General features: G+C 42.1%; 1 protein-coding gene across 1 annotated transcript in view; it reads left to right on the top strand.

Moving 5' to 3' along the window:
• Window positions 1–14,606, top strand: part of LOC132881999 (dedicator of cytokinesis protein 2) — a 282,249-nt gene that overhangs the window by 219,829 nt on the left and 47,814 nt on the right. The window contains exons 27-31 of the mRNA XM_060915143.1: window positions 5,450–5,548; window positions 9,450–9,544; window positions 9,787–9,865; window positions 12,983–13,083; window positions 13,269–13,327. Of these exons, the coding sequence (XP_060771126.1) occupies window positions 5,450–5,548; window positions 9,450–9,544; window positions 9,787–9,865; window positions 12,983–13,083; window positions 13,269–13,327 (433 nt within the window). The remainder of the gene's footprint in view (window positions 1–5,449; window positions 5,549–9,449; window positions 9,545–9,786; window positions 9,866–12,982; window positions 13,084–13,268; window positions 13,328–14,606) is intronic.

Below are 14,606 nucleotides of genomic sequence, written 5' to 3' on the forward strand. Positions count from 1 at the left end.
TTTCTGGGATTTATTGTACGGACAGGCCAACTCCAAATGGACCCTGCCAAGACCCTGGCCGTCCGGGATTGGCCTACTCCCAAGTCCGTTAAGGAGGTTCAGCGGTTCTTAGGATTCGCTAACTTCTACCGCAAGTTCATCAGGAACTTCAGTTCTGTGGCAGCACCCATGTCAGACCTCACCAAAGGGACAGGTGGATCTTATGGCTGGTCTCCTCAGGCAGAAAAGGCATTCAAAGACCTCAAGGACCGCTTCTGCACGGCACCCATTCTGGTTCTCCCGGACACCTCCCAACCATTCATCGTGGAGGTGGACGCCTCGGACAGTGGTGTCGGCGCGGTGCTCTCTCAACGTTCGGAAGGAAAGCTGCACCCCTGCGCTTACTTCTCCCACCGCCTGAGTCCTGCTGAGTCCCGGTACGATGTGGGGGATCGAGAACTGCTAGCGGTCAAACTGGCCCTTGAGGAGTGGAGGCACTGGCTGGAGGGAGCACAACATCCATTCCTGGTTTGGACTGACCACAAGAACCTGGAGTACCTCCAGCAAGCCAAGAGACTGAACCCTCGACAGGCTAGGTGGGCCCTGTTTTTCAGTCGGTTTGACTTCACCCTCTCATACCGCCCCGGCTCCAAGAACACCAAACCTGACGCACTGTCCAGACTGTTCTCTGCCACTAACAGGGAGAATGAAGTCGGGCCTATTATCCCTGTGTCCCGGATTGTGGCCCCTGTCCGCTGGGGTATTGAGGAGGCTGTCCGACGAGCCCAACGCCAGGACCCCGGTCCTGGGACGGGGCCACCAGGCCTCTTGTACGTCCCACATCAAGCCCGGGCCAAGGTTCTCCAGTGGGGTCACTCTTCCCCTCTCACCGCCCACCCGGGAGCTCGGAGGACCCTGGACTTCCTGAAAAGACGCTTCTGGTGGCCTAACATGGAGAAGGAAGTAAGGTCATTTGTCCTGTCCTGTGAGGTTTGCACCAGAACCAAGAACCCACGACAGCGTCCCCAGGGTCTCCTGCATCCTCTGACCATTCCCCGGCGTCCCTGGTCCCACGTGGCAGTCGACTTTATCACGGGTCTCCCTGAGTCACAAGGTAACACGGTCATTTTGGTCTTAGTTGACAGATTCTCCAAGGCCTGCCGCTTCATACCACTGTGCAAACTCCCCTCTGCTCTTGAAACTGCGAAACTTTTGTTTAATCATGTCTTCCGAGTCTTTGGTCTTCCACAGGACATCGTCTCAGACCGAGGGCCCCAGTTCTCCTCCCGAGTGTGGCATGGGTTCTGCAAGGTCATCGGAGCCACTGCCAGCCTCTCCTCTGGGTTTCACCCACAGTCCAATGGTCAGACGGAGAGGCTCAACCAGGACCTGGAAACCACCCTGCAAGGCCTGGCTATGGATAACCCGACATCGTGGAGCACCTGGCTGCCATGGGCGGAGTACGCCCACAACACCCTGCAGTCATCGGCCACCAAGCTGTCGCCATTCCAGTGCCAATTCGGGTTCCAGCCACCTCTGTTCCCGGACCAGGAGGAGGACGCGGGGGTGCCCTCGGTCAACCAATATGTGAGACGGTGTCGCAAGACCTGGAGCAAGGTCAGGAAGACCCTCATACAGACCTCCAGAACCAACCAGACTCAGGCCAACCGCCATAGAAGACCTGCACACGCTTTCCGCCCTGGGCAGCGTGTTTGGCTGTCCACTAAGGACCTTCCACTGCGGGTGGAGAACCGCAAGCTTGCTCCTCGCTACATTGGCCCCTTCAAGGTGGTGCGCAGGGTGAACCCTGTCTCCTACCGGCTCCAGTTGCCCCGGACTCTGAGGATCAACCCCACTTTCCATGTTTCCCTGTTACGGCCCGTACTGACGTCTACGTATGCCCCTGCCCCTAGGAACCCCCCACCCCCCCGCATCTTCCAGGGGCAGACTGTGTTCACTGTGAATCGCCTGCTTGACTCCCGCCGGGTCCGCGGCGGGTTGCAATATCTGGTGGACTGGGAGGGCTATGGTCCTGAGGAGCGCTGCTGGGTTCCTGCTCGGGATGTCCTTGATAAAGAACTATGTCGGGACTTCCATTCGGCCCATCCGGATCGCCCTGGGAATGTCAGGAGACGCTCCTAGAGGGGGGGGTCCTGTTAGGACTAGGACTGTTTTGGCCTCTAGAGGCCGCTGTTATTTCCTTTTCATGTCGTGTTTATTTTGGCCTCTAGAGGCCGCCACTGTTCCTGTGTTTTGTGTTTGTGTTAATTGCCTAATTATCTTCACCTGTGTCCTTAATTAGTTTGTCTATTTATACCCCTGAGTTCAGTCCTCTTGTCACGGAGTCTTTGTGCTGTTATGTTTATCTCCAGTTTCCTTTGTACTGTGTTTTTTTGATCTTCTTAGCTTTTGTATTTTTGCACTTTGCTTTTCTTTTGGATTATACTCTCTGTTTTTTTTTTTGTCTTTTGTTTTGCCCTGTATATAGTGTATATAGTTTAAATAAACCTTTTGATTCTTTTTCTACTTCCGCCTCACGCCTCTGCATTTGAGTCATCCCCCTGGTGGCCTAGTGGGGGTTTGCTGGATTATCACACCAACGAACCAGGTTCGAATCCCAGCAAAACCCTAACACCGTGCTTGCACTAAATTTTTAATGGTGTTTTCTCATATTAACAAGTTAATTAATTATGACTTAGTGCTAATTAATTATGAATAATTTTCATTTTATTTAACATTTATTCATTTTGATTTATGTAGTTATTTATGCATTTGTATTTATTAATTAATTAATTTTTTTCTTTCATTCACTATTGACAGACTGAAATTGAAATCGCGTTCACTGGAAGGTCACTTAGGAAATAAATATTTTATTGTTTCAGAGGGTGTAGGTGTGATTCATTTTTATGAGTACACATGCCTTTCTGCTCAATTACTTACGCCGTAAATTTGTTGAAAAAAACTTCGAGGTCACTGTCAAGTGTGTGTAAGCTACTGTATGTGCACATGGACACATGTACGAATGCTGTTCATAGACTTCAGTTCAGCATTCAACACAATCATCCCTCAGCAGCTAATTGGAAATCTGAGCCTGCTGGGCCTGAACACTTCCCTCTGCAACTGGATCCTGGATTTCCTGACTAAGAGACCTCAGTCAGTTTGGATTGGGAAGCAGAACTTTCAGCACCACCATGCTGAGCACTGGGGCCCCTCAGGGCTGTGTGCTCAGTCCACTGCTGTTCACTCTGCTGACTCACGATTGTGCAGCAACTCACAGCTCAAACCACATCATCAAGTTTGCTGATGACACGACTGTGGTGGGTCTCATTAGTAAGAACGATGAATCAGTATACAGAGAGGAGGTGCAATGGCTATCGGACTGGTGCAGAGTCAACAACCTGTCTCTGAATGTGGACAAAACAAAAGAGTTGGTTGTTGACTTCAGAAGAACACAGAGTGACCATTCTCCGCTGTATATCGATGGCTCACTCATGGAGAACATCAAGAGCACCAAATTCCTTGGTGTTCATCTGGTAGAGAACCTCGTCTGGTCCCTCAACACCAGCTCCATAGTCAAGAAAGCCCAGCAGTGTCTCTACTTCCTACAGAGGCTGAGGAAAACCCATCTCCCATCACCCGTCCTCACAATATTCTACAGAGGGACTACTGAGAGCATTCTGAGCAGCTGCATCATGGTGTGGTTTGGGAATTGCACCATCTCGGATTGCAACACCCTACAGCGGATAGTGAGGACAGCTGAGAAGATCATCGGAGTTTCTCTTCCCTCAATCATGGACATTTACACCACTCGCTGAATCCGGAAAGCCACCAGCGTCGTGGCCGACCCCTCACACAATCTCTTCACCCTCCTGCCGTCTGGAAAAAGGTACTGAAGCATTCGGGCCTTCACAGCCAGACTCTGTAACAGTTTCTTCCCTCATACCATCAGACTCCTCAACTCTGAGGGACTGGAATGATTCTCACGGACTGTTGAACACACCACTCACACTGCAGTCTTTGCACAGTGGACAATAATCCACTATTGCCTTACACTGTTTACAGCGTCTCTTGCACACACAAGGTTTACATTTATTTATTCCCTCTTCATGCTACCTCAATATGCACACTCACCTCTGCACCTTATGTTGTTTGCTTGTTTATGTCTGCACTTTATGTTGTTTGTGTTGTTTATTGTCTGCAGTATAGCACTTGTTGCACTTTTGCACTTTGTGTGTTGTAGATTGTAGTCCTGTGATGTTTCATGTAGCACCTGGAGGAAGGTTGTTTCATTTTAACTGTGTACTGTACCAACTGTATATGGTTGAACTGACAAATGGCGGCACGGTGATGTAATGCTTAGCGCTGTCGCCTCACAGCAAGAAGGTTCTGGGTTTGAGTCCAGTGGCCGACGGGGGCCTTTCTGTGTGGAGTTGCATGTTCTCCCCATGTCTGTGTGGGTTTCCTATGGGTGCTCTGGTTTCCCCCACAGTCCAAAGATGTGCAGTTAGGTTAACATGAAGTTAAGAGAGGCAGCACGCATGTACGCAGTGGCTTTGCTCTCCTATGATGAACTACATCATTGTGCAGTGACAATAAAGGCATTCTGTTTTATTCTAAATAAAAGAACCTTAAGCTCTGTGGGTCAGTATGTACAGTAGGACGGCTTGGGAGTTTCCCAACAAAAGGCTTTAATAATGTCTTTAACAGTTAAATAAAATGAATAAATAATCTATTATTTATCAACTAAAATGAATCAGTATTAAATTTAAAAAAAAGAAATGGTATTAATAGTTAACAGATAATAATTAATAAATAATTAACTCATTATCACAGGAAAACAACCTTTATCATTTCAAGATGATGAAAAAAATAAAAATCATGAGGAAACCAGCTTTGTTAGCTCGAGATAACGAAATAAGTAACTCATGATCTAGAGAAAACAGCATTAAAAATTATTATTACAGGCAGCATGTCTGTTCTCGGCTTTGTTCAACGTTAACTTCTATGAGACTTTAGCCTGCCAAGTAATATTGTGACCAAGATCTACCTACCATTAAAGAAGGGCAAGAATGCATCAACACACACACACACACACACACACACATCAACCTAGTTGAATAACCACCCTTATTTTACCACCTGCAAACATCCGTCTGTCACCTATAAGCTTTTCTTCCTCCTCTCTTATTCATCATCCTCTCCCATTCACACCATGTTACCTAAACGAGAGAAAGGTGCGATAGAAGGAGATATGGGAGATCAGGAGAGGAAGGATGATGGAGAGGAGAAGACAGGTATTGATAGAGGGCAGTGACAGGAGTTACAGATTCATTTAGAATGATGGAAGAAGTTGATTGTTGACTTTCCTCATCCTTGTGTCCAAAAAGTGTGTCAGAGCTTTTGATTAGTTGGAGTCCAACTGCTAATGGACCACTCTGTCCTCCATCATCTCTCTCTCTCTCTCTCTCAGTCTCGTGTGGTGGCCTGCATGACTGCTATATTGAGTCAGATGGATGATCGTCACTATTCCAGCTACATTGAGACTTTCAGCGGCACGAGTGACCTAGTGGTGAGGGAACATGCACACGCACACACACACACACACACACACTGATTCTTTGTTGTCTAATAGGTTTCAGGAAAATATCATATTAAGAAATAAAGTTCTAATATACAACTTTGTTATTTAAAATCAGGGTCCAGATTGTAACAGAAAAATTATTGCATTTAAGAAAATATATATATATTGCACATTTAGAGAAAAAGCTAGTTTGAATCATACAGTACCGGTCAAAAGTTTCGACACGCCTTCTAATTCAATGTTTTTTTTCTTTATTTTTTTATGAATTAAAAGTCACTTCATATCTTAAAGTAATGATGGATGTCATTTATCTTTACTTAGTTGAGTGCTTCTTGACATAATATTAATTACTACAGTTGTGGAATAGGGCTATTTACTGTATTGTTATTATTTACTATTTCAGGGATGAGAATTTTCCGCCGATTGGCGGATTTCCGACTTTTTCAGACCAAAATGATCGTTTTTGAGATCGATGTAAATCCGTTGAGAATTTTTTTTTTGGGGGGGTATGATTAACGATCTGTGGTCACCTTATAACGCAGACATCCCAAGTCTCCCGGAAGTTCCGGGAGTCTCCTGCATATTGATAGAAGCAAGCAAGAGCGTGCGCGCGCAACATTAAGGTCTGCATCACGCATCTTCGAATGTGCACGCGCGAGGGGGTACGCGAGGGAGACTGTGTGCAGTGTTGCCAGATACTGCTGACGTTTTCCAGCCCAAAATATGTTTAAAACCCGCCAAAATGAACTTAAAACCACCTGTGTGCCTGTTCATGTAGCGCATGCCAGACAAAGAGCATCTTGATTGGGTTACTCAGCAAAATAAGCCAATCAGCTTTCAGTGTGGGCGGGCTTTTATCTCTTTTCTCGAGGACCGGAGTTTTCAGTTGAGTCAGTGCAGCCTACAGGATCGGCATGGCAGAGAGAGAGCGCGCGCCCCAAAAAATGTATATCAATTACATGTCATATATAAGTGTGTATCTTTTATAAATGGGGTTAGCTTATCTAATGTAGCATGTTGGGGAGAATCATAATATCATATCTATATTTCTGATGAAATTTTAAGTATGATAGCATGTATAACTCTCCTACTTATTGCTCATTTCATAGGGGGACGGGGGGAATTGCTGGCGTGTGCCACGCGGGAGCGTCTGCCCAAATTTTTTAGGCCGAGATGAGCTTATAGTTTTTGATTTAAAAAAAATTTCCAATATGTAATGCCCATTGTACATGCCTGTTCTTTAATTCAAAATCACCATCTCGATCTTCAAATTGACCATATGGTATCTGTATTACATTACACAACATCCTGTCCAGATAAAACCTAGTTAGTACACACAACAGTTGAAAGGGAAGTGATGAGTGATGTTGAATGTTGCCTGCTTGATATGCAAGACCTCCTGCTACCATGATAACATCAGAAGAAAGCTTAAGAGAATTATATGATAGAACTTTTTTCTGGTTTGCACTTCATTTTAAAGGATTAGAGGATTCAAAGACATGAATAGCAAAAATGCAGAAATATAATACTGTAGAGCTCGTTTATATTAAAAGGTGCATTGATTTTTTGAAATCATCAAATGTGAATTGATTAAAAACAAGTCTCTTGTACCATATTAATCATTTTCACCTGGGAGTCCACCAAGAAGGGGAATTTATTTCCAAATAAATTGCAAATTTTTGCTGATAAAATTAATGGTTTTGGGGTAAAAAAAAAAAAAAAAAAGCCAAAAATCATTAGCCCCATGCCGGGCCCCGCCCCGGTTTTTTCAGACTTTTAAAATATTTTTCATTCTCATCCCTGCTATTTACTGTTTGATCTCAAACACATTAATAAGGCAAGAAATTGCACTAATTAACTTTTGATGAGGCTCAGCTGTTAATTGAAAAGCATTCCAGGTGACTACCTCATGAAGCTGGTTAAGATAATGCCAATAGTGCGTAAAGTGTCAAGGTAAACACTGGCTACTTTGAAGAATCTAAAATATGGAACTTTTTTGTTGTTTTCAACACATTTTTTATTTACCACACAATTCCATATATGATCCATGTTTTATTTCATAGTTCTGATTTATTCAGTATTGTTCTACAGTGTAGAAGTAGGCATATCAGGTGAAAATTCAAATTCAGTCCAGATTGATTGTTTGAAACTGCACTCACTTGAATTCAGAATTGAATGCAGAACAACATACTTTTTACAGAATTAAAATGTTTATTTGTTCTTGAGATATTACCAATCAAAGACTGAAAAAAGGCTTAATTTTTAGAAAATTGCTGTAATATTCTGTATGAGGATCACATGGTCCAAAACGGGCCTCATTAATGCATGAGATCAAATGTTTTTTCCTTAATAACTTTTCTATTTTTCAAGATATTTACATGGAAATCGGCAGGCACATAGATGGTTGTATACTGAATACAAAGTTTGAAAAATGAGTAAAAACACATGATGGAAATTTAGTATTTAATTAGTATTAATTATGCTCATTAGGTAAAATGTTAAATCGGTACACTCAATAAAAAAGTAATAAAAGATTATTTCTAATAACTTCTTTGTGCTCTGTAGGCTTTTGTATTTCTAAGCAGAGCCTACTAGTGTTTATATGAAACAATATAAATGATTATTTCGATTAATATTCACAGCTTTCAAGGCTAACTGTGAAAAAACCTGTGAGCCACATCCAATAAACAATTCCAGTTAATTGAATTGAAATTGACATTCGTGTTTCTGACTTCCGTTTTTTTAATATCATTCTGACCGCCAATATCTCAATATTTTTCATCAAAACAACTACAGTTATATTCTAAAATAGTTATTTATTTACATTAATTAGTTTGATTTGAAAAAATAAGTAGGTAAAGCTATGAAAACTCACTTCAAAGTCTCCCGTGAATCATAACATCAAAACTAGCTGACGGAAAATTTTGCTGAATACTTCATCAGAAACAGTGACAGCGAGAGAACATCCCTATAAAAGTTATCTGAATGATATTCATGAGTAATCCACTCAGAAACCGATTAGAACAGAGAGAGAGCCTGACCACTTTCCCGTGACTCAAAAAGCACCGGCAGTTTCCCGACGTCACACGAGCAGAGAGTGTACTCTGTTTTATGAACTTCAACCTGCCGTTATTCCCAAAGTACTGAACAGATCTTAACAAGATACATTTCTTTGGAAAGCAGAAATTATCTCATCTCATCTCATTATCTCTAGCCGCTTTATCCTGTTCTACAGGGTCGCAGGCAAGCTGGAGCCTATCCCAGCTGACTACGGGCGAAAGGCGGGGTACACCCTGGACAAGTCGCCAGGTCATCACAGGGCTGACACATAGACACAGACAACCATTCACACTCACAATCACACCTACGGTCAATTTAGAGTCACCAGTTAACCTAACATGCATTGTCTTTGGACTGTGGGGGAAACCGGAGCACCCGGAGGAAACCCACGCGGACACGGGGAGAACATGCAAACTCCACACAGAAAGGCCCTCGCCAGCCACGGGGCTCGAACCCGGACCTTCTTGCTGTGAGGCGACAGCGCTAACCACTACACCACCGTGCCGCCCCAGCAGAAATTATAAGCTTTTTAATGATATTATTCATGATAGAAAATATTCAAGAGTTAAACAATGACAAAGCTGGAAACTCAGATGAGCGTCTGCATGCACAATTTTCACAGCACAGCCAGCGACCGTCTGATATGCCTAATAGAAAATAGTCAAAATACAGAAAAATCTATGAATAAGTAGGGATGTACAAATTTCTGACTGCTACTGTATTTACACAAAAAAATGCACTGTAATCATGATACCTTTTTTTTATACCTACACATGCTAAATATGCACGTGTATAAATGTGTATAAAAGTTGTACATTTGCTTTACTAGGACTTTTTGATGGAGACATTTCTGCTGTTCAAGGATTTGATTGGTAAACATGTTTATCCTTCTGACTGGGTCACTATGATCATGGTGCAGAACAGGTGAGGACACACACACACACAAACCACCACCATCATCATCATTAAATAAATTGTATATAGTGTATTTGTGTGTGTGTGTGTGTGTGTGTGTGTGTGTGTGTGTGTGTGTGTGTGTGTGAGAGAGAGAGAGAGCATATTCAAGCAGAATCAAGGTGCTTATCATATGTAAAATGTGTGGGATTAATTTTGCTAAACGGCTTACTGAGATCACAGATCATTGCAAACTCTCATTTTCTCGTCAGAGTTTTTCTCCGCGCCATCAACACCTACGCTGACACCATGAACCAAAAGTTCCTGGACAACAATGACTTTGAAGTGCAGGTGTGTGTGTGTGAGATGCATTCAATTATTTTCCTTGTTTATACTTTGTTGAAGTTTTCTTTTCGTCAGGGAGTGTGTGTTACGGTGTAGGACAGTGTTACAGTATGTGAATACTTTGCACAGCGGTCATGATACTGTATCAGCAGCTGCTTACTCTGCGCCTCCACTTGTTTCGACTTCTTACTGATCACCGAGCTGCTGTTGTGTGTTGCTGGGAATTTAAATGACACCCTGATGGTTGTTGGTTCATTGTTCTTAATTTTTTAAAATGAGATTTTTGTGAATTGTCTTATTGATGGCATGAATTTGTAAAAGTGTACATTTAAGCTATTAAGCTAGTAAATGACATATTTTCCATATACAGGGTGTTTAAAAAAATTTGACATTATTTGAGATGTAAATATCCCAGAAACTACACAGTCTCAGCAAGTGAAACTGAACAGGTTTAATGTTGAGCAATATTAGAGTCATTCCTCAAAATTTGAATGAGAAATTCAAAGGTATGTGGATTCCATGAATGATTTCACAAATTTTCAATATTCACGCTGCCTGAGACACAGCACACGTCAGGTCGGTAGTCCAGCTCCTGCCAAACACGCTGCAGCATGTCTTTGGTAACAGTCTTTTCTGGTAACAGTGCATTTTTAGAGAATTCTGTCATAAATACATGCTGCACAGTCTTGTTCGACTGTGTTCGAGCGTCCTCTAAGGGCCTCTGCATGCTCTTGCGACAAGGCTTTCGCAGATAGCTTTTCGCAGACAGTTGTAATTTATCGTTGAGCGGGGAGTAATAGGCGTGCGCGATGTTATTCACCGCCACAACGCAAGGGGGCGCGAAGTCACAAAATCGCTAGGAGTAGTTGGTGGGTGTGGTTAGTGGAGTGTTTATCCTCCGGTTACTTATAATGACTAGAACTGGAGTCGTATAGATGTACGTACTTCCTCACTTCCTCGATCACCCGCTCTTCGTGCTGCTCCATCTTCGCTCGTGTTTTTAAAAATGGCGGTAGTGAAAACAAAACAAACCAGGAAAGTAGGGAAGCGGAACTGCGTGTTCAACGGATGTAGAGTGGACCAATCAGAGCCCTCTTGTCTGCGACACTGTCTGCGAGGCTTCTGCGGTGGTCACAATTTTTGGGAGGTGCACGCAGAGCATCTGCGAAGGGGAGGGGGCTACGCAGACGCCATCTGCGAGGACTGCGTTGTCAGCATAAATTGGCCTTAACACACACAGCGCCTTTTCTTTTCCAGTGAATGGCATTTCTATACCTAAAAAGATAAAAACAAAAAACATTAAACATAAAATTTTGACCTGTTTCCACACATGCTGTTAAAATTCGAGGTCAATTGAACAAGAATTGGCAAAGGTATTAGATTGTGAAATTATATCGATTATTTTGAAAACACCCTGTTTGTATTGTATCTGTTGAGGAGAATATGCACAAATAGGAGAATATAGGATAATCTGATTCATAATCTGGTCATCCAATAATCTGTTTTGCAAAGCAGCTGTTTACATTCTGTTCATAGGGTTGGAAATCTCACCACATATTTAACAGTTATTCCATGAAATCGAGTCGTACATGAGCTGATAGCTGATGAGGCGTTTAGTGCTGAGTTGGCTATAAGCCATGTACGACGAGATTGAGTGGAATAACTGTTTTATTCTATCCACATTCACTGGATTTTGAGAAACAGAGCATTTTTATTTTTTGTAAATTCGATAAATAAAACCTTTATACAAAACATCCGGCAAAATCATTTCCGCTTAGAATTTAAACAAACCGGTGAAATGACAGAAGCAATTTGTGAAAAATGCAGTAATAATAATTCTTGAAAAATAAAAAAAAAGATATGTTCTTACCATCAAATACTTTTATTCCATTTTTTTTGGGGGGGGGTATTTGTTTTCGAGTAGAGTTTTTATTTCATCCTCGGTTGGTTCAGCAACACGCTCCACCATTTTGTTTTTCTCTACTCACGGTATATGAGCTGATATCCTAGTAGTAGAGTAGCCAATCAGAGCGCACGATTGCTCATATCCAGTGAATGTGGATAGAATAAATGGGTTTATTTGGTCTGAAACTGTTTTTGTATTGTTTTCATACAAATCTTAAAAACGTTTATTTGTTCTACTTGGTTCTTGGTGTATTCTTTTGTAGGGGGTGTTGAATGATGTTTTGCTTTTTGTTTTTTTTTAAACTGAGAATGCGCTGATCCAACTTTTTTCCATTTTAAATGCAATACATTTTTATAACTAATTATAACTCATATCAGCAAATACCCAATGCTGATCCAATACTGACCCAATGCTGTGACAGTAGACTGTTTTTGGACAACCCATCTAAAATTATGTTTACAGAACTTTATGGTTTTAGAACTTTCTGGCTCAGTGTGTCTTTGTGAAGTTTAGGAACATTAACACCAACACTTCCAAAATGTTAATGATGTGTCCGTTTATTAAGCTTCTTTAGACCATCTGCTGTGTAGAACAGAGTTTTTTGAGAAATCTGTTACAGTTTAATCTTCCTATATCCCATCAGATATTTATTCAATATTTTAATGAATAATATTAGTTGGGAAATTGTGTTCTTTATATCCAAGAACTTTATACAAGTTTATGGCAGTAAATAAACAGTGACTTGGACAAGAAGAGTGTTTTTCAGCCAATATCACCTGTACATATCTATTTAACCATCCCGTTCAACTTAACCAGCCACTTTATTTTTAATGTTGAATGAGAAGTTTGGATCAGCATTCAGCCACACAGCTCTGAGAATGCCTGATCTCCTCGAATCTGGAAAGCTAAACAAAATTTTGGCTCAAACTATAATTGGCCGAGGAATGGATTGCGTGAATATGTGCAGTCAATCAGTATTTGTCCACCAGGGGTTAATGCTGATCTTGCGATCGATAAATCTGAGTTATTTTAAGATGACCTTCACTGAACAGTGATGTATAAGTCATGTAATAGGACATGAAAATGAATTTCCTACAATGAATGGAAACAAGTTACAAATGGGGACACTTAATATGGAATATGAATACATTTTAGAAAGCACAGAAATGTTATATCTTTCCTGCTTTCTAATCTCTCTCTTCATCCTCTTTTTGCAGTTGTGGAATAACTACTTCCATTTGGCTGTGGCATTTATTACCCAGGAGTCTTTACAGCTCCAGCACTTCTCCCCAACTAAGAGAAACAAGATACTTGCAAAGTGAGACACTAGTGGACACACACACACACACACACACACACAAAAGCTGTAATCAGTGTGTCAGTCTGTAGAGTATGAAATGTGGAAATCAGCCACTGCAACATACAGAGATTTGCATGAAATGAGGCCTGTTCTCTGTTCTCTCAATTTCTACCCTGTTCTTGTGTCTTCGTTTTGTTTCTCAGGTATGGAGACATGAGAAGAAAGATCGGTTTTGCTATCAGAGACATGTGGTACAGGTTGGGTAAGTTTATATATATATATATATATATATATATATATATATATATATATATATCCTAGAAGTTTTTTGCCCGTGAACCTGATTTCCTCTGAATGGAGAGTTGAGTGGACACATGATATACATGTTTTCACTGTGTCCTGTCAAAATGACATAAATCACTCCCTGCGGCTCCTTAGTGATGTAGACTCGGGCCTAGCAGAAGTCTCCAGCAAAGACCGCTGATTTTGAAGTCCTGTACAATCGAAACTTTCAAGCAAGTCAGGGAGAGGATTCCCCACCAAGGCTGCGTGCAGTGTGTCAGTGTGTTAGCACGAGCATGTAGCCTATGGGAAATGAAGAGTGTGTTAGATTAGCACAGTGTGTTAGCGCGAGCATGTAGCCTACGGGAAATGATAATGTGTTGGATTAGCCCAGTGTGTTAGCGCGAGCATGTAGCCTATGGGAAATTATAATGTGTTAGATTAGCACAGTCTGTTAGCGCAAGCATGTAGCCTATGGGAAATGATAGTGTCTTGGATTAGCACGGTGTGTTAGCACGAGCATGTAGCCTATGGGAAATGATAATGTGTCGGATTAGTACAGTGTGTTAGCGCGAGCATGTAGCCTACGGGAAATGATAATGTGTTAGATTAGCACAGTCTGTTAGCGCAAGCATGTAGCCTATGGGAAATGATAGTGTCTTGGATTAGCACTGTGTTAGCACGAGCATGTAGCCTATGGGAAATGATAATGTGTCGGATTAGTACAGTGTGTTAGCGCGAGCATGTAGCCTATGGGAAATGATAATGTGTTAGATTAGCACAGTCTGTTAGCGCAAGCATGTAGCCTATGGGAAATGATAGTGTCTTGGATTAGCACGGTGTGTTAGCACGAGCATGTAGCCTATGGGAAATGATAATGTGTCGGATTAGTACAGTGTGTTAGCGTGAGCATGTAGCCTACGGGAAATGATAATGTGTTGGATTAGCCCAGTGTGTTAGGGCGAGCATGTAGCCTACGGGAAATGATAATGTGTTGGATAAGCACAGTGTGTTAGCACAAGCATGTAGCCTATGGGAAATGAATAGTGTGTTAGCACGAGCATGTAGCCTATGGGAAATTATAATGTGTTAGATTAGCACAGTGTGTTGGCGCAAGCATGTAGCCTATGGGAAATGATAATGTGTTGGATTAGCACAATGTGTTAACGCGAGCATGTAGCCTACGGGAAGTGCCTTGGATTAGCACAGTGTGTTAACGCGAGCATGTAGCCTACAGGAAGTGCCTTGGATTAGCACAG

The sequence above is a fragment of the Neoarius graeffei genome, chromosome 2 (assembly GCF_027579695.1).
Source record: "Neoarius graeffei isolate fNeoGra1 chromosome 2, fNeoGra1.pri, whole genome shotgun sequence".
NCBI lineage: Eukaryota > Metazoa > Chordata > Actinopteri > Siluriformes > Ariidae > Neoarius > Neoarius graeffei.